The 27,341-nt window shown below is 41.9% G+C and overlaps 1 protein-coding gene across 1 annotated transcript in view; it reads left to right on the top strand.

Annotated features, from left to right (window-relative positions):
* The first annotated feature begins 234 nt into the window (after positions 1-234).
* The window catches only part of LOC117509463 (WD repeat-containing protein 81-like), a 43,059-nt gene continuing 15,952 nt past the window's right edge, over positions 235-27,341 (top strand). Inside the window, 17 exon segments of the mRNA XM_034169164.1 lie at positions 235-486; positions 3,282-3,759; positions 13,252-13,339; positions 13,341-13,451; positions 13,453-15,025; positions 15,028-15,063; positions 15,066-15,826; positions 15,828-16,809; positions 16,894-17,001; positions 17,103-17,302; positions 17,406-17,587; positions 20,816-20,981; positions 23,623-23,770; positions 23,773-23,787; positions 23,904-24,713; positions 24,801-24,946; positions 25,093-25,275. Of these exon segments, the coding sequence (XP_034025055.1) occupies positions 3,398-3,759; positions 13,252-13,339; positions 13,341-13,451; positions 13,453-15,025; positions 15,028-15,063; positions 15,066-15,826; positions 15,828-16,809; positions 16,894-17,001; positions 17,103-17,302; positions 17,406-17,587; positions 20,816-20,981; positions 23,623-23,770; positions 23,773-23,787; positions 23,904-24,713; positions 24,801-24,946; positions 25,093-25,275 (5,871 nt within the window). The 5' untranslated portion in view covers positions 235-486; positions 3,282-3,397.

The following is a 27,341-nucleotide window of genomic DNA, read 5'->3' on the forward strand; positions in this document are numbered from 1 at the left end:
ATCTACAATTCATTGACAAAATATTTGTTGAAAATGACCATAAGAACTGGAAAAGTATTTTATTTGTGACCTGTTTTTAATTATGTAAACCACAATGTTAACACAGTAATAATAAAATAATATACCTTCGTCTCATACCTTTGAACTTGAACGCCATGAGTGTTTGACCTCTGGTCACAGGATTGTTTGGGGCACAAACTTCATCGTAACACAGGCGCAGGTGGGTCACGTGAGCTGAGGCTGCTGTTGTGTCACGTGAAAACATGGCTCCAACAAGCTCAGAAGAAAACATATTTGGTTGACTGGTTGTCGTTTATTTTCTGACTCTTTTTTTTTCCCAAACTGTAAAAAAAATGGCGAAAGTAGATATTGTCCCGTGGCGTGTTTTCACTTCATAAAGTTGATGTGGAACTAATCCGTCATGTTTGAAAGCGACGGCACAGCGTTAGCTTCGCGCTAGCTGTCAGCTGCTACAAGTGTGGAGAGGTAAGCTAAACACCACAACTCAGGATACACATTCACTAAGTGAACATTCTGATTTTCGCTACTTAATTTTTACTCAGTCTTACAACTAATCTGCATAGCTTCGGTCTGTAACTTTTAAGTGATGTTTGTTAATGAGTAACGTTAGCCAATTGTGTTTGGCATCGTCAGAAGGCAAACTAAAGACTCGCTTTAATTTATCAAATAAAAATGCCTCATGTGACTAACTGCACCTTCTGTAATATGAGGATTTGTTCACTTTAAGATAGCTGTAAAAAGCAATCACTGTAAATGGAGTATTATGGGGGGTTTAAACTAAAATTGTAACTTTTCAAACTTTGACATTATACAAAGTATTCAAGCAGCAATAAATGATTTTTATTGTTATTAATCTTTTGACTGTGTGTAGGTCTGGAACTGTGCGAGATCCTGACCAACTATGTTTATACTAGTTAGTTTATTGATGGTCTGTGCAGGTTTTACTCATACACTCTCAATGGCTGGAGGGAAAGACTAAAGATTAAATAAACAAAAAAATAAGGCAGTTCATATTGATATGTTACCATATACAACCCGTAAATTGCAATTCTTTCAAATTGTATTCCTGCTTATTACAGTTAAGGGTCATAGGGGTGTTGTAGCCTATCCCAGCAGTGCAAAAGCCAGAGTACAGAGTACTTGGACAAGCTCCTAGTCTATTGCAGGGCCACACGCAGGCATATAAACTCATTCACACTGCTACTCGCACCTACGGTCAATTTAAAGTTTCCAGTTCACCTAAGTTGCATGTTGCTTCCTAATGCTTCCTAACATTTTGTTTTCAAACTCTTATGACAACTAAATGTTATTGAGGCTTCATATTTTGCAGTTTAAATGCAAACTTTATTACAAATAACGATAACACAACCTTCACTTGAATTGGCAGTTGCTTAGTCACATCACTCTGCATTTCCATAAAATAGATATCTTGTCTAATTTGGCCCCACCTAGCTCATGGCATAACAACCGCTTGTGTCTTGTCACTGTAAAACATGCACTCTGAATGAAAATGATGACAGCTGGTTGCTTTGCTTCTGTTTCTTGTAGCAAATGTGATCAAGAGGTGATGGGGCATTGTAAACAATGCACTCTGGGCCCCAGCTATGCTTGACAGCATTGTAAATGATGCACTCTGAGTGCCATTTACTGGAAAAACTACACAATGACACAACTTCCAACAGCCAAATTGGTTTTACGCATTGTTTTTTCAAAACGATAAAAGTTTTCACTCACTCACTCATCTTCAACTGCTTATCCGGGGTCTGGTCACGGGGGCAGCAGCTCTGGCAGGGGACCCCAAACTTCCCTTTCCCGAGCCAAATTGACCACCACCGACTGAGGGATCCCAAGGCGTTCCCAGGCCAGTGTGGAGATATACGAGGTCTGTTAGAAAAGTATCGGACCTTTTTATTTTTTGCAAAAACCTGATGGATTTGAATCACGTGTGCTTGCATGAGCAAACTTTGAACCTTCGTACGCATGCGTGAACTTTATCACGTCTGTCGATTGCATCATTTTCTGGTAAGCAGCCTTGTGTGAGGACATGTGTAGTGCGCTCGGCAGATTTTCATTTCAAGTAAAAAGACGGAACGACTCGAGTAGCGCCGCATCAAATTTTGCCAGAAACTGGGCGACAGCCAGGTGGAAACCATTCGGATGATTCATATGCCTTCCGGTGACTTTTCAGTCGTGTGACTATCCGAGAAATTGTGGAAGAGGTGGGCATGTCACAGCATGTCCTGTGAGACTTCAACACGGAGGCGCTTTTGCGCCGCCGTCAAAAGCAGCATGAATTTCACCACCAATCTTTTCATGGCCAAATCTTCTGTCACAGTGGAATGTACCGAAAAAGTGCTGATGTGCACCTCTTCTGCAATTTCTGGGATAGTCACACGACGGTCCCGCATCACCACTGCGTGACCGTTGTGCGGATGTCTTTAAACCGGTTGTACAGCTCCTTAATCTGTGTGATGCCCAAAGCATCGTCACCAAAAGCTGTCTGAATAATCCGAATGGTTTCCACCTGGCTGTCGCCCATTTCCTGGCGAAATTGATGCAGTAGTGCTGCTCGTCGTTCTGTCTTTTTCCTGGACATGAAAATCCGCCGAGCGCACCGCACACGTCCTCACACAAAGGCTGCTTACCAGGAAATGACGCAATCGACAGGCGTGAAGAAGTTCATGCATGCACATGAAGGTTCAAGGTTGGCTCATGCACGCACACGTGATTCAAATCCATCAGGCTTTTGCAAAAAATAAAAAGGTCCGATACTTTTCTAACAGACCTCGCAATCTCTCCACCTAGTCCTGGGTCTTCCCCGGGGTCTCCTCCCAGATGGATGTGGCTGGAACACCTCCTTAGAGAGGCGCCCAGGAGGCATCCTTACGAGATGCCCAAACCACCTCAACTGGCCACTTTCTAAAAATAGTCAGACCCTCCAGAAATGATTGATGCCAGGATTTCAACAATACATTCAACAAAAAAAATTCCATCAGTATACACACAAATATAGAGACATGTATATTTTAATGAATTGATTTATGCTTTATACATGACCAACTTTCTGTAAGCCATTGATTTCACATCTTTGAGGGCAGATATGGTGAAGCAGTTCAGGCTCATGAAGTACTTCTGTTCTTTTCCTGAATGTAGAAAGTGATGACCTTCATTATTTTTAAGTTTTGTATAGCTGAAACACTGTCCATGGATGACTGGGTAATCTACATGTTTGTTTATAATTTTTAAATATGTCTACACAGGAAAGGATAGAAGAATCGGTTGCATTTGCCTTTGGCGTCTGTGGTTTCTTTCTCAATGGATGTTGGAAATTTGCCTTCTATGAAAGACACAGTTGGACAGTGGTACTCCTAACACCATGGATTGGCTATCGCTTGCAGTAGAGAAAGACTTGGGAATTGACCGACGACAGCAAGGCCCAGGTCCCCGTCCACGGGAGCTTGTCGCCATTGTTCCTACGCGGTGGGTGGTGGGCCTTCGGGAGGGAAAGGTCACTCGATGTGCCCGCCTGGACAATTTCAGTGAGGCAGAAATTCGCACATACCTTCAGTGTATCCAGGCGAAGATACCTGCTGGGTGGACACGAGTGTCCATTCAGGGTCTGAGGAAAAGTAAGCTGAACTACAGCTTGGCCAGAGACCCATGTTCTCAACAAATGGAATTCACACTACAAGACTCCTTCATTCAAACCATGCAGTGTGTCTCACAGCATAATATCAGGTACACTAGATGGATAAATGTTGCTGAATCTTAATTCTACCCCTTGGCTCTTCCCCTTACCTCTTACCCTCCGTTTTGCACGGGCACAAGAGACAGAGGGATATCTCAATTTTCTTTTTGGAGCTAGGCGGAGGGCTACAAACCCCTCCAAATGGAGTGAATCTCAATGCACACTCCGTTTGGAGGGGGTAGGAGGAGCTTACCACTGTCTCCACAGAAACAAACACAGCACCGAAAGAGCCGCACAAATGTAAGCGGCTTTCATTACAAATTACACTGTTTAGAAAGTTATAACTTGCCAAAAAACTTTACAGGCAGTTGCCTATGACAGCAACGTGTATGTTGCTGGATGCATGTTGCGTTGCGTATATTGTCATTCTGAGTAATATCATAACCTCGCTTGTGCGCTGAGGCGTTATAATGCATATTCACACAAATGTTCCGATAAGACACTTTTATATATCACAATGGAGAAAATCATGATAAGGATAAGCGCGTTAATTTGTATGTTCATAAATCTTTGGATAATAGCGACCCCTGCTGTTGGATTTCAAGGTCTTTAATGCGTTTGTGTATTTTGTAAACAAACAGGGAGCCCTGAGCACACTTGTCTCCTAATAAGCTTACGGGCAAAAAATGAGAAGTTTCAGCAAATGGGAGTAAGTTGGAAAATATATACACACACGTATATGTGTAACACATAACCTGATGTCCTAATAGACAGCTATTATTTGTCAAGGAAATTTCTAAAGGTAATAGGACTGGATGCAAAAATGGGAGAATTTGAAAAAGAAATATAAGGTTAACAGAACTAGATGCAGCCCATAACATACATACAGGTGCTGGTCATATGATTAGAATATCATGAAAAAGTTGATTAATTTCAGTAATTCCATTCAAAAAAGTGAAATTTGTATAATGTATACATTCATTCCATGCAGACTGATATATTTCAAGTGTTTATTTCTTTTAATTACTAATTAATTACTAATCAATCAATTAATGATTAATCAATTAACACTATTAATTACTACTAATATTAATTAATTAATGTTCATATTAATAATCATTAATCATTAATACTATTAATTATTATTACTGTTATTATTATGATAAATGACTAATTAATTAAATTAATTATTAATACCACAACATTCTCTGACGTGATTGCGATGCGTCGAAGAAATCTGCGACGACTTCTATTTCTTTGCATTTACGCAGAAAGGTGAGAAAATAAAGAGCAAACAGGCTACTGCAACAAGTTGCGCTTCGGTTGCCATATTGACAAACAGTGAATACGTCAGTACGGGCAGTTTGTGTCTTGTCACTGTAAAACATGCACTCTGAATGAAAATGGATGACAGCTGGTTGCTTTGCTTCTGTTTCTTGTAGCAAATGTGATCAAGAGGTGATGGGGCCCCAGCTATGCTTGACAGCATTGTAAACGATGCACTCTGGGCCCCCAGCTATGCTTGACAGCATTGTAAACGATGCACTTTAAACTAAAATTGTAACTTTTCAAACTTTGACATTATACAAAGTATTCAAGCAGCAATAAATGATTTTTATTGTTATTAATCTTTTATTTGACTGTGTGTAGGTCTGGAACTGTGCGAGATCCTGACCAACTATGTTTATACTAGTTAGTTTATTGATGGTCTGTGCAGGTTTTACTCATACACTCTCAATGGCTGGAGGGAAAGACTAAAGATTAAATAAACAAAAAAATAAGGCAGTTCATATTGATATGTTACCATATACAACCCGTAAATTGCAATTCTTTCAAACTGTATTCCTGCTTATTACAGTTAAGGGTCATAGGGGTGTTGTAGCCTATCCCAGCAGTGCAAAAGCCAGAGTACAGAGTACTTGGACAAGCTCCTAGTCTATTGCAGGGCCACACGCAGGCATATAAACTCATTCACACTGCTACTCGCACCTACGGTCAATTTAAAGTTTCCAGTTCACCTAAGTTGCATGTTGCTTCCTAATGCTTCCTAACATTTTGTTTTCAAACTCTTATGACAACTAAATGTTATTGAGGCTTCATATTTTGCAGTTTAAATGCAAACTTTATTACAAATAACGATAACACAACCTTCACTTGAATTGGCAGTTGCTTAGTCACATCACTCTGCATTTCCATAAAATAGATATCTTGTCTAATTTGGCCCCACCTAGCTCATGGCATAACAACCGCTTGTGTCTTGTCACTGTAAAACATGCACTCTGAAAGAAAATGGATGACAGCTGGTTGCTTTGCTTCTGTTTCTTGTAGCAAATGTGATCAAGAGGTGATGGGGCCCCAGCTATGCTTGACAGCATTGTAAACGATGCACTCTAGGCCCCAGCTATGCTTGACAGCATTGTAAACGATGCACTCTGAGTGCTATTTACTGGAAAAACTACACAATGACACAACTTCCAACAGCCAAATTGGTTTTACGCATTGTTTCTTCAAAACGATAAAAGTTTTCACTCACTCACTCATCTTCAACTGCTTATCCGGGGTCTGGTCAAGGGTTTTTTTTTTTTCCCCCCCGTAAGGCGGAGAGGTGTCTCAATTCATAGGGCTAGAAGCCCTAACCCTATGTGAGTTAACTATCCCTTAAAAGTGGTGAAGCTAGAAGGTTTGTAAGTACAGCCCCAAATCAGAAAATGTTGGGACGGTATAGAAAATACAAATAAAAAATCCTGCAGTGATTCTTACATTTACTTTGACTTCTGTTTTATTGTAGACAGTATAAACCTTGATATATCATGTTTTGTGTGGTCAACCTTATTTCATTTGCAGTGATGCCAGTAATGCGTTACTTAGTAATCTAATCTAACCACTTTTTTTGTAACGAGTAATCTAACGCATTAATCTTTCCAAATGAGTAATCAGATTAAAGTTACTTCTCCAAGTCACTGTGCGTTACTATTATTTTTGCATTGTGGGTCGACAGCAGCATTAAACTTGGTCCGTGGGCAGGGGTCGGGGTTCGACTGAACTGCCCACTTTAAGTGAGCTGTGAGCTTTTCATCAGCTCCGACTCGTCCTCACCTCGTAAAGCGCGGTGACAACAGCACACCTGCACTGAGCTTTACAAAGTCATTTTTATGCTTTATTTTTCTCCTTTATTTAGAATTCTGAGCTGAGCCGCTCCGTATCGTCTCGTTAAAAACAGCTGATCCTCCGCGACGCGTCAACAATTAACACTATTTTCCACTCAAATGCACCTAAACTCTCTTTCTGAGGACCACACACGATGTGAAAATGCAGTAAAACTTTCTTACCTGTAAATCTGGTCCTGTTTTCTACATAAATAAATGTTATCCATTCTTTGTGCTCAAACACAAAAGCAGGGGCGAATCTAGGTGGAATGGGGGCATGGGGCAGGGATGTGCCCCCCTCCCCCACAACACCCCTAGATTAAAGGTCCAGTTTTGAAGCCGTTTTTTTTTTTTTTTTTTTTTTTTTTTACTACAACTACTAATACTACTTAATAATTTTGACAAGTAAAATGTTTATAGAGAATTTAAATGTTAGAAAAATGTTAGAATTTAATAGTTACATTTACAAACAATGTAGGTTAGAAATTGCAAGTTTTACTGTTACAGTGCGGTCAACAGTTAAATATGAGGTCAAGAAAGATTATTTTACTTTTTATAAAACAAGTATTTATTTTCATTGAAGTCAAGAAAGGGTGACTATAAAGTGAGTTTTGGCAAAACGGGTATCATTGTCATGTTGAGATGGCAGAGGGTTGTTGTCGGCAGCTGGGGAAAGTAACTAAAAAAGTAACTAGTAATCTAACTTAGTTACTTTTACAATTGAGTCAGTAAAGTAACTAAGTTACTTTTTCAAGGAGTAATCAGTAATTGGATTACTTTTTCAAAGTAACTGTGGCAGCACTGTTCATTTGTTAATATACGAGGTCTGTCAATAAAGTATAGGTCCTTTTTATTTTTTTCAAAAACTATATGGATTTCATTCATATGTTTTTACGTCAGCCATGCTTGAACCCTCGTGCGCATGCATGAGTTTTTCCTCGCCTGTCGGTGACGTCATCCGCCTGTGAGCACTCCTTGTGGGAGGAGTCGTCCAGCCCCTCGTCGGAATTCCTTTGTCTGAGAAGTTGCTGAGAGACTGGCGCTTTGTTTGATCAAATTTTTTTCTAAACCTGTGAGACACATCGAAGTGGACACGGTTCGAAAAATTAAGCTGGTTTTCGGTGAAAATTTTAACGGCTAATGAGAGATTTTGAGGTGATACTGTCGCTTTAAGGACTTCCCACGGTGCGGGACGTCACGCAGCACTCCCAGGCGCCGTCGTCAGCCTGTTTCAAGCTGAAAACCTCCACATTTCAGGCTCTATTGATCCAGGACGTCGTGAGAGAACAGAGAAGTTTCAGAAGAAGTCGGTTTCAGCATTTTATCCGGATATTCCACTGTTAAAGGAGATTTTTTAATGAAAGACGTGCGGGCGGATTGCAGCGTCAGCTCGCAGCCGCCGCGACGCTCCGCCAAGGAAAAAACACCTCTTGTGGAAGCCTTAAGGACAAGTTGGAACATGTCCAGCTGTTAAACAATTTCTCATATACTCACTCCACTGAAAGCCATAAAAAGCCGCCTGGATTTTACAAATGGTTATCAACACGGAGGTTGTTTGTCTGTGGCAGCCGCACCGCGCCGGCTGCGTCCCGACCGCCGGACCCGTCCGCACGTCTTTCATTAAAAAAAATCTCCTTAACAGTGGAATATCCGGATAAAAATCTGAAACCGACTTCTTCTGAAACTTCTCTGTTCTCTCACGACATCTTGGATCAATAGAGCCTGAAATGTGGAGTTTTCAGCGTGAAACAGGCTGACGACGGCGACCTGGGAGTGCTGCACGACGTCTCGCTCCGTGGGAAGATCCTTAAAGCGACAGTATCACCTCAAAATCTCTCATCAGCCATTAAAATTTCACCGAAAACCAGCTTAATTTTTTCGAACCGTGTCCACTTCGATGTGTCTCACAGGTTTAGAAAAATTTTGATCAAACAAAGCGCCAGTCTCTCAGCACTTCTCAGACAAAGGAAATCCGACGGAGGGGGCTGGACGACTCCTCCCACAAGGAGTGCTCACAGGCGAATGACGTCACCGACAGGCGTGGAAAAAACTCACGCATGCGCACGAGGGTTCAAGCATGTCTGACGTAAAAACATATGAATGAAATCCATATAGTTTTTTGAAAAAAATAAAAAGGACCTTACTTTATTGGCAGACCTCGTACATCCTTCCTACATTACAAGCTTGCAACACATTTTAAAAAAGTGGACACTATAGCATTTTGTACTTTGTAATTTGCCATTCCTTCTCTCACAATACTTAAGGCATATGTTGTCATATTTTGGCATCTGTTGCTCTAAAATCTCAGCATGCTTTTCTGTATAGTGCTGCTATCACAGAAGTGTCAAATTACCTTTGTCAAGGGCACTGACAACACCTACAACAGTGGTGTCCAAAAGTATTCCATCATTAACATCACTTCGAGCAGATTGGATGAGTTCATCAGTGAAATCACCTGCTGGAGTCATGTGCTGCAAAGAAACCTGCACCCTCTTGGCTGTTTTTGAATATTTTGGACACCACTGCCCTACAACATACCACGATAGAGCCTGGCTGGACTTGTTGGTGATATCATATGGTATGGTCCTTTTCATCTGTGGTCTGGAGCATGTGGCAATGTAAAAATATAGCCAGCAACACGCAAGTGTCCCTTCTTAATAAAGTTTAATGACTCACGGCAAGGTGACAGGATCAGGAGCACAGACGCGTTTCGACTAGGTCTTCATCATGTGGCACGCATTTCTTAAAAATGGGTGTAACTCTGTTATGGTGCTTGACAAAGGTTTCTCGAAGTCGTCTGCAAGTGATTTAGCACCAGGTTCTCCACAACATGAGGTTGAGGGAGGAGGGGGGCGGCCGCATATCCGGCCGCGCCCCAGTCCAGTCACGAGCGGCTCTGCTCACCGGGACCCTCTCGGGGGGGTGGCCAGCTATCGGGGCCAACCTAAAATCCACGGACACTTCGGTATCGCTTCGTTGAAGCAGGATTCTGACTTTGAGGCGTTCAGTCATAATCCCACAGATGGTAGCTTCGCACCATTGGCTCTTAGCCAAGCACATACACCAAATGTCTGAATCTGCAGTTCCTCTCGTACTGAGCAGGATTACTATTGAAACAACCCATTATCAGTAGGGTAAACTAACCTGTCTCACGAGCAGTCGTATCCCAGCTCACGTTCCCTATTAGTGGGTGAACAATCCAACGCTTGGCGAATTCTGCTTCATAGTGATAGGAAGAGCCGACATCGAAGGATCAAAAAGCGGGACATCGCTATGAACGCTTGGCCGCCGCAAGCCAGTTATCCCTGTGGTAACTTTTCTGACACCTCCTGCTTAAACCCAAAAAGTCAGAAGGATCGTGAGGCCCCACTTTCACGGTCTGTATTCATACCAATGTGTTATAGCAGCTATTGATGAGTGAGAGTTCTTGATGCGGTGCCCGTCTGAGGGACCGAGACCATGGGTATTTCATCTTAGGCTTGCAACCTTGCTCTTTATGCATTGAAATTCCTCCATATTCTATTGAACTGTTTAATGATAGTATGCACTGTAGAGGGAGAAATATGCAAATTCCTTCCCATCTTTTGTTGAAGAACATTGCTTTTAAACATTTCAAAATGGTCCGAATGCATTGACAAACGGAGATCCTCTGCCCATTTTTTTGCCCCTCAAATGCTCAAGCCTTTGTGGGATACTGCTTTTGTACCAAATCATGAATACAGTTACTTGTTGACATCATCTGTTTGAAATAACATTTATTTATTTATTTTACCTCACCTCATTATGAGCCCTAAATTGCCTCGTACCACCTTTGTGGAATGTGTTGCAGGCCTTAACTGCAGGAATGGATGTATATTACACCTATTACAATGTTAATATTAATATAACATGAAATGAAGTTGACCGCACTAACGCAAAATACAGGGTGGGCCAATAAAATATTACCACTTTTTAAATTTGTACAATTTCCAAAATAACATAGATTTCTTTTTCATTTTCAGGAATATCAATTTCTGAAAATGAAAAAGAAATTCGGAGAATCCCTCTTGAGATGTGTGGCAATGTCATCACAAACTTAAATGTGCGTATTGCAACTGTAATTCACAGAAGAGGAGCGTGGTTGAACATGTCATCAATTATTGAACTGTGTGGGGAAAAAAAGAGACAAAATGGAAACCTTTGTATCAAATGTTAATTTGATGCTTCTGTTACAAGTCTGTAAATAAAATGTTCAAAAAGTTCTCATCTCAAACTTGTGTATGATCAAAAGTGGTTACAATTACTTGTATTGGCCCACCCTGTATCTTGTGTTCATACTGTCTGCAATGAAACCGAAGTCAAAATGAATGTACACTCAACAAAAATATAAACGCAACACTTTTGGTTTTGCTCCCATTTTGTATGAGATGAACTCAAAGATCTAAAACTTTTTCCACATACACAATATCACCATTTCCCTCAAATATTGTTCACAAACCAGTCTAAATCTGTGATAGTGAGCACTTCTCCTTTGCTGAGATAATCCATCCCACCTCACAGGTGTGCATATCAGGATGCTGATTAGACACCATGATTAGTGCACAGGTGTGCCTTAGACTGTCCACAATAAAGGCCACTCTGAAAGGTGCAGTTTTGTTTTATTGGGGGGGGATACCAGTCAGTATCTGGTGTGACCACCATTTGCCTCATGCAGTGCAACACATCTCCTTCGCATAGAGTTGATCAGGTTGTCAGTTGTGGCTGTGGAATGTTGGTCCACTCCTCTTCAATGGCTGTGCGAAGTTGCTGGATATTGGCAGGAACTGATACACGCTGTCGTATACGCCGGTCTAGAGCATCCCAAACATGCTCAATGGGTGACATGTCCGGTGAGTATGCCGGCCATTCAAGAACTGGGACATTTTCAGCTTCCAAGAATTGTGTACAGATCCTTGCAACATGTGGCCGTGCATTATCCTGCTGCAACATAAGGTGATGTTCTTGGATGTATGGCACAACAATGGGCCTCAGGATCTCGTCACGGTATCGCTGCATTCAAAATGCCATCAATAAAATGCACCTGTGTTCTTCATCCATAACAGACGCCTGCCTATACCATAACCCCACCGCCACCATGGGCCACTCGATCCACAACATTGACATCAGAAAACCGCTCACCCACACGACGCCACACATGCTGTCTGCCATCTGCCCTGGAAAGTGTGAACCGGGATTCATCCATGAAGAGAACACCTCTCCAACGTGCCAAACACCAGCGAATGTGAGCATTTGCCCACTCAAGTTGGTTACGACGACCAACCGGAGTCAGGTCGAGACCCCGATGAGGACGACGAGCATGCAGATGAGCTTCCCTGAGACGGTTCTGACAGTTTTGTGCAGAAATTCTTTAGTTATGCAAACCGATTGTTTCAGCAGCTGTCCGAGTGGCTGGTCTCAGACGATCTTGGAGGTGAACATGCTGGATGTGGAGGTCCTGGGCTGGTGTGGTTACACGTGGTCTGCGGTTGTGAGGCTGGTTGGATGTACTGCCAAATTCTCTGAAACACCTTTGGAGCGGCTTATGGTAGAGAAATGAACATTCAATACACGAGCAACAGCTCTGGTTGACATTCCTGCTGTCAGCATGCCAATTGCACGCTCCCCGAATCTTGCGACATCTGTGGTATTGTGCTGTGTGATAAAACTGCACCTTTCAGCGTGGCCTTTTATTGTGGGCAGTCTAAGGCACACCTGTGCACTAATCAGCATCTTGATATGGCACACCTGTGAGGTGAGATGGATTATCTCAGCAAAGGAGAAGTGCTCACTATCACAGATTTAGACTGGTTTGTGAACAATATTTGAGGGAAATGGTGAAATTGTGTATGTGGAAAAAGTTTTAGATCTTTGAGTTCATCTCATACAAAATGGGAGCAAAACCAAAAGTGTTGCATTTATATTTTTGTTGAAGAAGTGTAAGAATCACTGCAGGTTTTGTTTTTTTAACCTTCCCATACCGTCCCAACTTCTTCTGATTTTGGAGTTGTGCGTGCGTGCGTGCATGCTCATGCACATACTTCTGTCATTTGCTCTACAGTCATTTTTTTAATGCTACGCATCCAATACTACACTTTAAATGGTGTAAATTTTCTAAATTGAGTAATTTCAAGAAAACATCATTTAGCATGTAATTAAAATAAACTTTTTAAAGGTTAAAATGTTTTCTTGTAATGTATATCCACCTTGAACCTATGCACATGGAAGATTATATCTCATGAATCCTGCTTATTACATTTTGTGGCATGTTTGAAAAATAAAAAAGCAAAGCCAATAACAAAAGTAATGGATGAATGTAAAATGACTGAATTGAACAGTGTTGGAGTAAAACATGAGTCTGATATTTCTTTCCTTTTACAGGAATCTATGGCGTGAAGCTCATTACAAATATGTGCAGCAATACGCAAATGCAATGAGCAGGTTGCATGTTGTAGCAGTCGATGCAGTTTCGTCAAGCACTGCAAAACCTCTTGAATTCAACATTCACCTTACTTGACCGCCTGTCACCGTCCCTTTCTCCAGCCAGAGAAAAGGACAAAAGAGATGGTTTGCTGTCTAATTTCTGCTTGCTGGTCCAGGTCCCACTCAGACCATGTGTGCCCAAATATTCTCTCTGCAGAATGCCTGCTGGAGACAGCAGAGATGCTCTATGTTCTTCTACCTTATACCCAGTATTCCCTCCATGACATTGTCACTTATAGCCCAGCCAAGCTTGCTAACAGCCATGCCAAAGTGCTGTTCATCCTCTACCAACTAATCATTGCCCTGGAGGCATGCCACATAGCAGGTGTGTCTTGTGGAGAGCTGTCCCTACTGGATGTTGCAGTAGATGAGCAGCTATGTGTCCGCCTCAAGCTCCACCTTGCTCACTATGAAGATCTAGGAATGGAAACCAGACATGTTGCAGAGACAGAAGTGTCAAAAGGTTGGCCTGCCAGTCAACAATGCATGTGTGAGTCCTAATAACAGACTGTGCCAAGCTGTGTTGATGTGCTCAAGATGTTGGTTCTGGATTGGGTTCATGGGAAAGTTAGTAACTTCCACTACTTGATGGAGCTCAACAGGTTAGCAGGACGGCGAGAAGGAGACCCCAATTACCACCCAGTGCTGCCATGGGTGGTGGATTTCACAGTGCCATTTGGAAAATTCAGAGACCTAAAGAGGTCCAAGTTCAGGCTTAATAAAGGAGATAAGCAGCTTGACTTCACGTATGAGATGACCAAAGAAGCTTTGGCTGCAGCAGGGGTGGGTGGAGCAGGTGGGGGTGGTGTATGTGGAGACCTTGGTAGTTCTGTGGGTACTGGTGTTGCTGGGCAGTCTGAACACCTTCATGTACCTCATCACATATCTGATGTGCTCTCAGACATTACCTACTATGTCTACAAAGCCCGACAGACACCAAAAGCGGTGTTGTGCAGCCATGTTAGGTCCCAGTGGGAGCCGAATGAATACCCAGCAAGTATGGAACGCATGCAAAGCTGGACGCCTGATGAGTGCATCCCAGAATTCTACACAGATCCTTCTATTTTTTGCTCAATCCACCCTGACATGCCAGATCTGGATGTGCCTTCCTGGTGCAACTCTTGTGAGGATTTTATTGAGGTCCATCAGCAACTTCTGGAGAGCAGAGAGGTGTCCCAGAATTTACATCACTGGATAGACCTTACCTTTGGCTATAAACTGTCAGGCAAAGAAGCCATCAAGGCAAAGAATGTGTGCCTGCACCTAGTAGACAACCACACCAGTCTGACAACTTATGGCGTGGTTCAGCTCTTTGACCAACCCCACCCTCCTCGTTTATCCCCTTGCCAGTATTCCCCGGTGGAACCTCCTCTCCTAAGCCTTGCTGCTCTTAATGTGCCTTCTCTACACATTCCCGTCATTGATATGATGGCTGACACTGTTGATGGAATGGTGCCAGAGACCACAGGCTGTGAATCTACTGGCTGGTCCATGGAAGACCGTGATGATGAGCTTGAACAAGGCACAGAAGCACTAGACTCATTAGCTTCCACTGGCCCATCCTCTTCGGTCTCATCTTCTGTTCCACTGCCAAACATTAGTGCAGCAGGAGTTAAGATAGCAGGTGAAAATGCAGCACTTATTGTGTCTCAGTCCCCGTGTTCATTCCCTGGTGATTCACAAGCATTGCAGGTCCTGGTTTACGTGGTGCCATCTACAGAGGGGGGTTGTGGTGAACAAAAAGCACGGGGAGGTGAACATAACTGCTCATAATGCTGAAGAGGTCAAGATTATCCTTCCTGAAGGCTTCAATGCCTTGCAGCCTTTAGAAGAGCTTGAGAAGTTGAACAATTTCCTGGTAAAGAGCCTTCAGGCTGAAGTATGGCACTCACCAATGCCAAATGAAACGGCAAGAGAAGTGCCAATAAATGACTCTCTACCTTTTACACAGCTCTATCAAAGAGATATGCAGGCACTAGGTGTTCTCATTGCTGAAATATTCTTCTCCTCAAAGTTGAGAGGTCTAAAACAAGGTGCCGAGCTCAGGCAGCGCTTCAGAGCTGTAATGAAAATGTGTTCTTCCAACCTCCGTGATGTGCCACTGCCTCTGCATCATGCCCTTGAGACGCTGTTGCTAATACGGAAGCACTCTGGAGTGTCACACAATGACGCGTGTGACTGCCCACATCCGCTTCTCTTCAAGTATGACCCAATTTGCAACGGCATCCCTCCACCAAACCCCTGCCTGCTGTTGAACCCCATCATCACACCCTTTCCTTTTCCTTCCTATTTTTCAGCACTTCATCGTTTTATCTTTTCTTACCACAGGAAGATGGAAGCTATTTGCACCCTTCAGGGGAGAGATGTGGTCTTCCAGCTTTGGCAGCAGCTTGAGATGCTGTTGCATGGTAACATCACAGCTGAAGGTCTTGAGATCCTGTGCCATTCATTTCTAGCCCTCATGCTTGAGGATGTCCACTGCTGTGTATGCTGCTTGGTACCTTTTTGAGCCCATCTCCACAGTGCTGGGTCCCAGAAATGCAAACAAGTATTTGCTGAAGCCACTAGTTGGCGTGTATGAAAACCCTCACTGCCTGAGGGGGCGGTTCTATCTCTACACGGACTGTTTCATTCTCCAGCTCATTGTAAGGCTTGGCCTGCAGGCCTTTCTCTCCAACCTTCTCCCCCATGTGCTGCAGGTCATCACCGGCTTTGAAAGCTGCCTCTCAGGGTCTGGTGTGGACACTTGCAAAGGGATGAGGATCAGCACCTGTAATGCAGGTGAGGAAGAGGAGGAGGACTTTCACTGCGGAGATGGGCGGCCATCATCAGGGTCTGTTAGCGGTAATATGGGAAGTAGCAGTGGAGCCAGTGCAGGCGCTGGGGTTGTGGGAGAAAGTGGTTTGGTGGACTATTCCTCAGGCATCAGTCTCAATGACCAGGTGTTTCTCTCTGAGGCAGAGGACTTTCAAAATGGGTTCTATGTCAACAGTGGCGCAGGATTGGCATCTGGGAAGCAGAAAAACCACAATACCACATTCAAGGAACAAGACCAAGAGTCTTTGAGCGTGGGAAAACTCAGTGACAAAAGCAGCACGAGTGAGCTCTCATTAGGTGACGGGGACTCCATGCGGGATCGAGCTAGTCTCAAATCAGCTGACAGCAACCAGGATCTCAAACAAGCCAGTGAAGGAGAGGAGGGAGGAGAGCTGGAGGAAGAAGAAGTAACAGAGACTAACGAGGGTAAACGGGGAGAAGGTGACCCTGCTGTACCAGACCTGGAACTCTCTGGCTACACAGCAGATTCAGGAACTACAGTTGCCACTCTTGAGGGAGAGTTTGTGAACGGAATGGCTCTGGAAGAAAATGACAAAGGAATTTTAGGAGAACACGAGGAAGAGGATGATAACGATCCTTCAGAACAATCTGAGGAGAAAGAGCAAAAAATTCTTCTTGGTGAGTCTGGTGTGTTTGTGTAAAGCAGGCATTTATTTTATGTGATCTTGTTTAATATGGTTTTAATGGTCTTTCCACCTACAGACACAGTTTGCAAAACTGTTAGATGGTTGTCTGCAAAGCTTGGACCTACGGTGACTTCTCGATATGTGGCCAGACATTTGCTGCATTTGCTGACTAATTGTTACATTGGTGTGTAATTTGGTAATATGTCCGCTGACATCAGTTATATTTCTGGGATGCTGTTTTTTGTAAACAGTCATATATTTCTGCCTTTTCTCCTCCACCTATAGGGCACCAGAACCACCGGTTTGTGCTTCCTGCTTCAGAAGAGAGCAGACTGGAAAGTGTGGGAATGGGCAGCGTGTATGAGAGAAAACCCATAGTTGGTGACCAGACCGCGATCCCTGTGTTGGATTGTCTGATCTACATAGCTCAACTTTATGGAGAGCCTGTCCTCACCTATCAGTATCTACCCTATATAGGCTTTTTGGTGAGGATAAGGGGTTAACCATGCCCCTGTATTGCATTGAATTTTTTTTATATGTATTAACAAAATGTAATTTGGAATTTATAAATATCTGGGTTTTTTTCAGGTTTCTCCACCTTCTTCGCAGCGCCTAAACACCCGTAAGGAAGCAAGCCTGCTTGGCGCTGCTGTGCTCGCGCAAAAGATTATTGTTTTTCTCTCTGATACCACTCTTATGGACATGCTTATGAAGATTAACCGGGATGTCCTGCTACCACTACTGGACCTACTCACTTCTCCACGTATGGGGTAAATGCCCATCTGCAGCCCGACACCTACAGTGCCCTCCAAAAGTATTGGAACACTTGGTCTTTCACACATTTTAACTTGTTTATGCCATTTCAAATACAAAAAATACAAAAAATAAAAAATTCTACATTTCTACAAAATCTCTGCAACTTGATATAAATTCATTAAAAATATAAAAGCCAAGATGATGGGTTGCATAAGTAATCAGTCCCTTTGGTATAATACAACCCCTGGAAAAAATTATGGAATCACCGGCCTCGGAGGATGTTCATTCAGTTGTTTAATTTTGTAGAAAAAAAGCAGATCACAGACATGACACAAAACTAAAGTCATTTCAAATGGCAACTTTCTGGCTTTAAGAAATCAGGAAAAAATATTGTGGCAGTCAGTAACAGTTACTTTTTTAGACCAAGCAGAGGGAAAAAATATGGACTCACTCAATTCTGAGGAAAAAATTATGGAATCATGAAAAACAAAAGAACGCTCCAACACATCACTAGTATTTTGTTGCACCACCTCTGGCTTTTATAACAGCTTGCAGTCTCTGAGGCATGGACTTAATGAGTGACAAACAGTACTCTTCATCAATCTGGCTCCAACTTTCTCTGATTGCTGTTGCCAGATCAGTTTGTAGGTTGGAGCCTTGTCATGGACCATTTTCTTCAACTTCCACCAAAGATTTTCATTTGGATTAAGATCCGGACTATTTGCAGGCCATAACATTGACCCTATGTGTCTTTTTGCAAGGAATGTTTTCACAGTTTTTGCTCTATGGCAAGATGCATTATCATCTTGAAAAATGATTTCATCATCCCCAAACATCCTTTCAATTGATGGGATAAGAAAAGTGTCCAAAATATCAACGTAAACTTGTGCATTTATTGATGATGTAATGACAGCCATCTCCCCAGTGCCTTTACCTGACATGCAGCCCCATATCATCAATGACTTTGGAAATTGTTCTGTTCAGGCAGTCATCTTTATAAATCTCATTGGAATGGCACCAAACAAAAGTTCCAGCATCATCACCTTGCCCAATGCAGATTCGAGATTCATCACTGAATATGACTTTCATCCAGTCATCCACAGTCCACGATTGCTTTTCCTTAGCCCATTGTAACCTTGTTTTTTTCTGTTTAGGTGTTAATGATGGCTTTCGTTTAGCTTTTCTGTATGTAAATCCCATTTCCTTTAGGCAGTTTCTTACAGTTCGGTCACAGATGTTGACTCCAGTTTCCTCCCATTCGTTCCTCATTTGTTTTGTTGTGCATTTTCGATTTTTGAGACATATTGCTTTAAGTTTTCTGTCTTGACGCTTTGATGTCTTCCTTGGTCTACCAGTATGTTTGCCTTTAACAACCTTCCCATGTTTGTATTTGGTCCAGAGTTTAGACACAGCTGACTGTGAACAACCAACATCTTTTGCAGCATTGCGTGATGATTTACCCTCTTTTAAGAGTTTGATAATCCTCTCCATTGTTTCAATTGATATCTCTCGTGTTGGAGCCATGATTCATGTCAGTCCACTTGGCGCAACAGCTCTCCAAGGTGTGATCACTCCTTTTTAGATGCAGACTAAAAAGCAGACCTGATTTGAAGCAGGTGTTATTTTTGGGGATGAAATTTCCAGGGTGATTCCATAATTTTTTCCTCAGAATTGAGTGATTCCATATTTTTTTCCCTCTGCTTGGTCTAAAAAAGTAACCGTTACTGACTGCCACAATTATTTTTCATGATTTCTTATAGTGTTTCTTAAAGCCAGAAAGTTGCCATTTGAAATGACTTTAGTTTTGTGTCATGTCTGTGATCTGCTTTTTTTCTACAAAATTAAACAACTGAATGAACATCCTCCAAGGCCGGTGATTCCATAATTTTTGGCAGGGGTTGTACCTGTAAATAATCAGTTTAATTGCCAGTTTTCTTCAGACAAGTCAGGGGATGGATACATGAATATTTCTAAGTCACTGAATATGTCTTGGACTTTATTTACATCAATTATGAAAAAATACAAACAGTATGGCACTCTATGGCAAATCAGTATGGAGTACATAGCTCTCAAAAACTGAGTGAGTCTGCAAAAAGGAGAAGAGCGTGGAAAGCCACCAGTGTCTACCATGTCAAGTCTGAGAGCATGTACTGGTGTCGCGCATTGCCACATCCACCACATCATGGAATTGGCCCAGGTTCTGGATGTCAAGTCCGCAACTGGTTCATCCTCCCCTTTTGAAACAGCCAGGTGAAATTTTGGCATCCCCTTTACCTTCTTTAGCCACTGGGTTCCTCAACACTGAAGGACCTGCATGCTGCATCATGTCCAGAGAAATGTGCCAGAGTCCAAAAAGTCATTGAAAGCCTTGATGTTAGTCTTAATCTGGGACAATCATAAACCCAGAGACTCCTGATTCCTTGCTCTGATTCTCAAATACTGCAGTCAGGGTCTACCTCTCCACCACGTTTCACTGAAATGTGTCCATGTTTGAATTAAAATAATGTTGGTACTCAGTGACAAACGGTAACAAAAATATACCCTCCCTGGAGCCAGTATCAGGATCAGACTTTGTCATTATATAATAAACATACAGTATAATGGAATTAAAAACACTGATTCAAAATGATCAGAAATGATAAAATGATAAATAGGAATAAAACTAATAAATACTGATTACTAAGCAGTATTTAATACTTACAGGGACAGGAGTTGTGAATTCGCATTAGCTATAAACTCCTTGTGCATCACATCAGCTGCAATTTTTTTTTTTTTTTTTTTTGTGCTATGTTTGATTGCATTGTCCCTGCCAAATAAATTAAACAAAAGTACATAGAAGGATAAATTAAAAAGTCAGCAAACAAAAATTAAGAGTCCAGTTTAAAAACTAGTAAAATGTCTCAATAAAATACTATGTCTTCATGTTATTGAACTATTCCAACTTTGCAACTGCTCTGCAGTACCAAGTGTTCTTTAGCCTTGTTGTCCTTGTTTTTAATGATGTATGACGCCTCCCAGAGGGTGGAATACTTTGTGGAAAAAAATGTTCTTGGACCCACCTCTGTGTCTGATCAAGTCCTTCTTGACCACATTCTTACCATTAAACAAAATGTCATAAACCAGGTTAAAACATTAATGAGTTGGTGGTGACACCAAACAGAGAACATTTGAACTGGTGTGTAAACTCTTGTGTTCTGTCATTTCATCCTCTCTTGGATGTTGTTCTGTTCTGCTGTACTCAGGTTTCCCAGTGGGGTGCAGACACGCACTGTTGTTTGTCTGAAGACGCTCAGTCTGATGGCTCTGATCTGTTTACGTATTGGGAGGGAGATGGTGCAACAGCATATGGCCGACACTCTGAGTCGGTTCTTCGCTGTTTTCTCCTTTCTGCATTGTCTGAAGCCTCAGGTAAACTCTCACATTCAAATCTGCATATAGTCCCTCTGATCTGTTTTTAGAGCACTTACTAATAAATATGTCAAGCTTTATGAAAAAAAATTGTTGAAAAATGTAGGAAAATAATGTGACCAAATATGAAAATGAAACCGATTCATATCTTCTCCCTGTACAACCCCAAATCAGAAAAAAGTTGGGACTGATTCTTATATTTACTTTGACTACTGTTTCATTGCAGACGGTATGAACCCAAGATGTTTCATGTTTTGTGTGGTCAGCGTCATATCCTGTAATATACATCCATTCCTGCGTTTTCTAAAGACCATGCAAAATTTTAGCTGCAGTTTGACAGAAAACGCATGGGAAACCTGAGCCCATGGTGGCCATATTTGAAATCTCATATATAGCCATTTGTCAGCCATTTATGCAGCAATTGAGCTGTAATTTGCTACATGGGTTGCAATCAGTAAGCCTGAAAATATACCCAACAGGTTTTGCAAAATTTTTAATTTTGACTTTGATATGACCCTGGACTGTGATCACACCCACTTTTCCAGTTGTCACTTTAAACATTATCTTCTCAGAAACCACTGAACCAATGAAGGTGAACATGGTGTGTGTGTTCCTACCCATGAGGACACCAAAGTTTGTTCGAGGCATTCCATTTTGATTTCAGATATGGCCACAGTGGTGGCCATCTTGAAAATGTCATATGTAGCCATTTGCCAGCCATTTATGCAGCAGTTGAGCTGAAATTTGCAGCAAGGGCAGCAATCAGCAAGCCCAAAAACAAAATCTCATGGTTTTTGTGAATTTTTAGCTGCAGTGGGCTTATATCATGGGTCACCTATCTGTCGGCATCGTAAACGTCGTGTGTAAACGTAGACTTCTCCAAAACTACTGAGTAGAGCTGAAACAACTAATCGAGTTAATCGATTAACATCGATTATTAAAATAGTTGTCAACTGATTTAGTCATCGATTAGTTGCTAAATACCTTTGTTTTACCACAAATGTTTCATTTCTTCCATATAATCAACCGAGCTTTGCTTTGAATCTTGAACCAGTGATGGAGTGCGTCGAGTTGCTGCTTTGTTGGTTTCATTTGTTTTATTTCGCTTTATCTTAATTTTTCTCCACTAAAACCCTATGTCTGTGAGGAATATTTACCTTTTTTATGTTAAACTGACCTGTTATGGTCTTCTGAAACAGTTGATAGATGTATTTTATGCTAACGCCGATGCTAACGCGTTAATAGGTCTACGGCGTTTTCGATGTTAAAGTTAGCATTAATCTGCTGGCATTTCAGCATGTTTGTGCATTTGTTTTCTGTATAATAATTAATGGCTCAGCGTTTGTCATAAAAGAGTCAAATGTATGACAAATTATAATATTTTTTAATTTATTTGTATTAATATATTATTAATAATAGCAACAATAATAATAGTAATAATAACTAATAATGCTACATACAATTTTAGAGAAAGAGACATGAGTCACATGTGTCATTGTGAAATGACCACATAGTTAACAAGTTATACAGAGAATGTTGCACATATGAGTCAGGCTACAGTTTTTGATATAGGTTTTATGGTTAACTGGTTATGCTAATTGCTCATTTGCAGCAACAAAAATACCTATTTTTTCACCATATATTTTATAACATATGTTTCAATGTTTTATGGAAACTCAGCACCTTGATAAAGCAATGTCATTTGAAATAATTATTCTTGTTCTTTATTATAAACTGTTTTATTCTTTTATTATTTTATATTTCAATAGCAAAGGGACATTTGACGATTTGTCGATTTTCAAGTATTTTAAGTTTTCAAATAATGTTCTGTTGTTAAATAAATGGAAGGAGAGAAAAATCGTTTCCCTGGCACATTTTTAAAAAAACTCCCCACTAATCCGATTAATCATGTCGAAACCCCATCAGATTAATCGATGATCCAAGTAATCGTTTGTTGCAGCCCTACTACTGAGCCAGTAAAGCTGAAAGTTGGCAAAAATGTTCCATCTTATAAGGACACCAAAGTTTGTTCAAGGCAGTCTAGTTCAATGTAAAAGATGGCCGCCATGACAGCCATATTAAAAATGCCACAGAGAGCCATTGGTCAGTAGTTTTTGAAGCTGTTGAGTGGAATTTTGTAGAAGGGTAGCTCCAGAACATATCCAACAGGCTTTTAAGATTTTTATTTTATTTTACCTTGATATGACCTTTGGATTTGGCCATGCCCACTTTTGTAACTGAAACTGTGATGTCTTCTATCATCTAGGTGAGTTACAGTGCCCATAGCACTATTTTTTTATTTTGGAATGTGTTGCCGGATTGATTGCTGGATTAAATGCAGGATTGGATGTATATATGAACAACTTAAATTAAGTTGACACGACAAAACTTGAAAAATCTTATGTTCATACTGTCTGCAATGAAACGGAAGTCATAGTATATGTAAGGATCACTGCATGTGTGAGTGTGTTTTGTTTTTTTCCCCCTCTCTCTCCATTTTCCATATCATCTCAACTTTTTCTGATTTGGGTTGAACTTATCACGACCCATCACTTCTAAGACTATACATTGTTTTGTACGTTATTAGTTTACACGTGAAACAAACAAAACTGATGTAGTCAGTTCTTAACTTATGCTTCAGTTGGACAGCGCCCCTCGCAGGATTGTTGGAGAAGTTACAGTGGTGGACGTTTGCACACCAGAGGGGTCAAATGTGACATACGAGTTGGGAGTACTTGAGGAGTTGCAGGCAGTGTTTGACCCTGAGATGGCCTACGCCTCCTACATTCCTTTTACTGTCTCATCGGTAGGAAACATCTTTTGTGACAAATAAGAAATGTAGAAAGATGCACACATAAATCAAATCAAACATACAGTTAAGCTGCAGTGTTTCGTGCCGGCATTGTTGTTTGACTTCTGCAGGTGATGCAGCAATTCGCAAACTGGTCCCAAACCATGAGCTGGTGTGGCAGCTGGCTCAGTCCTGTCATCAGAACACTGGCCCAGGGAGTCCAGATGCTAACCTCCCAGCAGCATCGCGGCTGGAAGTACATCCCTCCTCCTTCAGCAGACATCCCACTGCACAGTTCAGTAACCCCTCCCCTCTGGCTGACTCCCTCCCTGAGTCTGGCATGTTTGGCAGCCACCTGGTGGGAAACCGTATCCAAGTGTCCCGGGACACTGATTATGGAGGTAATTCCAGACTGGGCTTGGCCAACTCCTGGGGGCACTCTCACAGCACCCTTTCTGTTCCCATCAACTCCACCGTCTCCTCTTTCAACGCTGCAGCTGCTGGTGCAGTGTTTTCTTCGTTTGTCACCTCCTGGCTTATAGGCTCCACCCCTGAGGACAGTGCCCTGAAGCAGGAGCTCCCTCGCAGCGGCCGCTCCTTGCAGGGCAACTGGCTGGCCTACTGGCAGTATGAGATTGGCCTCAACCAGCAGGATCCGCGCTTTCACTTCCACCAAATCCGACTTCAGAGCTTCCTGGGTCACTCAGGCACCACAAAGTGTTTGGCGACATTAGTGGGAGAGGATTACTTTCTTTCTGGAAGTAAGGACAAGACTGTAAAGCTTTGGTCCCTCTATAACTACGGTGATGGAACACAGGAGGTGGAGCCTAGACTGACTTATAACGACCATCGAAAATCAGTCTTCTATGTCGGACAGCTTGAAGCTTCGCAAGAGATCGTCAGCTGTGACGGGACTGTACATCTGTGGGACCAGTATACAGGTAGGAGAGATCAAACGCAGCTAATTCCTGCTCTTGGATGCATACTTTGTGTCCCAGTAACTGTCGCCTTAACTTTGTTGGTTCTAGGCAAACAGATTCGCTCCTATGAAGCTGTGGATGGAAAGAATCCCATTACAGCCGTCAGCACCATGCCAGCTCCACACTGCAGCGTCGTCTTTGGCAGCGGAGATTCTGTTCTCCGCTTCATCGATCCTCGCAAACCAGGACTGCAGGTTGCTATTTCTCTGTTCAGGCTTATTCGCTTGAAACAACACCATAAACTATCATGAAGCGGTTTAGCTTTTTTATCCCTCTACGTGCACAGCAGAGTAATTTCAGACTTCAAGAATGACTAATCTTCTTATGTTTACCCCCCCAGCATGAATTTCGTCTGGCGTACAACAATGTAAACGCTGGCCTCATCCGGTATCTGGCAGTGAGCCCCACAGGGCGCACTGTCGCTGCCGGTTTCTCGTCTGGCTACATTGTTCTGCTGGATGCGCGCACAGGGCTTGTTCTGAAGGGCTGGCCGGCTCATGAAGGAGATATTCTCCAGATGAAGGTATGCAAAAGCTGAATGTGTGCACATTTGGGGTTTGTGTGTAGCAGAACAAGGCTGCACCTGTGCAGCTGCAGCAACATGCCCACTGCCGGTGTCGCAGACCGAACGGCCCGCCCTAAAAATTGGTCTGCCTTGCCTCCACTGCGCATCTTCACCCAAAGTGGTCAGAGGGAATAATGGGATTATTAATCTTCAGATGACAAGGTAAAACCTGTTAAATCATTCTAAAGTCAGTTTTAACCAGAAACGAGGCCGTTTTAAGTAGAAACGAGGCGATAATCAGTGAGGCTTTGAAATGAAGGAGGCGCAGTGAACGCACCAGCAGCAGCTCATGTAGCTGCCGCGCTCTGATCACTTCCTCAGTCTTTTTTGATGAAATAATGCTGAATTTATGTGGAAATGATTGTTGTACAAAAGCTTCAGATATATGTCACTGAGACAGATGATGACTGGAGCGCAGTTTGAAGCAGAAACAAGGTGATGATCGGTGGACCGCGGCTAGTAACGCATGTGCAGTAAAGGCAGGGTGGACCGATTTGTAGGGGGGGCATTCAATCTGCAACACCGGTGCCTCCAGCATGTATTCTAGTCCATGAGTCAAGCAGGTGTTCAGTACCACTTAATCGGACTAAAGCAACACTTAACAACCAGCCTCAGTGTACTATGGCCAACACAAAAATGCATGGCGGCCATCCCAGGGTGGTTGCTGTAGCCACTTGCTCCAATTTTGGTAAAAAGTGATGCGAATTAATGGATGAGTTAATAGGATTTTAAAAAGGAAAAGTTTGCACCATCTGTCATGCTAAGTTATCACGTTACGGGGTAACATATGTCATATGATACAATCCAATGGATGTTGACATTGTTTGACCTTTACTTTGGAGACCAAGCATTCAACATGGTCAAAACTATTCAATTTATTAATCCTATTAGCGCAACCAATAATTTGCATCACTTTTTGCCCAAATTGGAGCAACTTTATCCTTGGACCCTATATACAAACTGAAATTGATTTTGTCACCATTTTTTTCTGTTTTTTACCCCATAACTCCATAATATTCAGTCAAAGATAGTCCAAACTATATATTTTTCAAATGTTTATGATCAAACAAATAATATATATACGTTTCAATGATTGGTGCATTTTAAATTTTTGCCCCCTGTGTAATTCGGCTTGTACAGCTACCACCCTGGGATGGCCACCATGCTTTTTGTGTAGGTCATGGTATATTGAGGCTGGATTGTAAGTGTTGTTTTACTCCCCTTAAGTGATACTATTTAGGTCAAAATTGTCTACTGGGTCATGGACTAGTCACAGTTGGTTTAATGTCCACAGCACCATGTTCAAGAAGACTCACTCATGTGGTGCCTTTGAGAACTGCGGCCTTATGTCAGCTTTACATTTACTGAAATTACAGAATAAAGCGCAGAATTTCTGATTATAGTAGCCTTATTTAAATTCTGTGCATTGACATTTTTCACCAATCCTGCATGAATAACCCAAACTGTATTGATGAAAGCGAACTGCTGTGGCATGAATAAACTAGTTTTTAAAGAAAATAGTTGAGCAGGAAAAAAACCGAGTTGCATATATGACACACCGCTCGTACAGCCACTGGAATTACAACCAGTGGACAAGCAGCTCACCTGTCTCCAAAACCTGGGAGTGATTTAGAGGCAGTGGGAGAACAGTAATGTCATTTTTGCTTCTGTGCTCCACTACAGTAGAGTTGAAATGAAATGATCAAGATGTGCTTGTAGGATGTTCTCAATATTAAAATATGAAATGAATGATAATATATTTGTTGTGAAAAACAAACTGGTCATCCCATTACCAGATGATTTGCAAAGGCTGAAAAAAAAAATCCTGCAGAATTGCATAGATGAATTTTGAGAAGCTATAGTTTGTTCAAAGTCTCAGACAGGTTCTGTCCATGGTGCTGACTGTCTTTACAAGGGACACACAAATAAGGTGTTTTGCAGGATTTGAAACTATTTATGTATTTTGCACAACCCTGGGCAACCTAAAAATATTGTCCTTTTTTGTTGTTTTTTGCTTTACCTGC

Source organism: Thalassophryne amazonica, chromosome 4 (assembly GCF_902500255.1).
Source record: "Thalassophryne amazonica chromosome 4, fThaAma1.1, whole genome shotgun sequence".
Lineage (NCBI taxonomy): Eukaryota > Metazoa > Chordata > Actinopteri > Batrachoidiformes > Batrachoididae > Thalassophryne > Thalassophryne amazonica.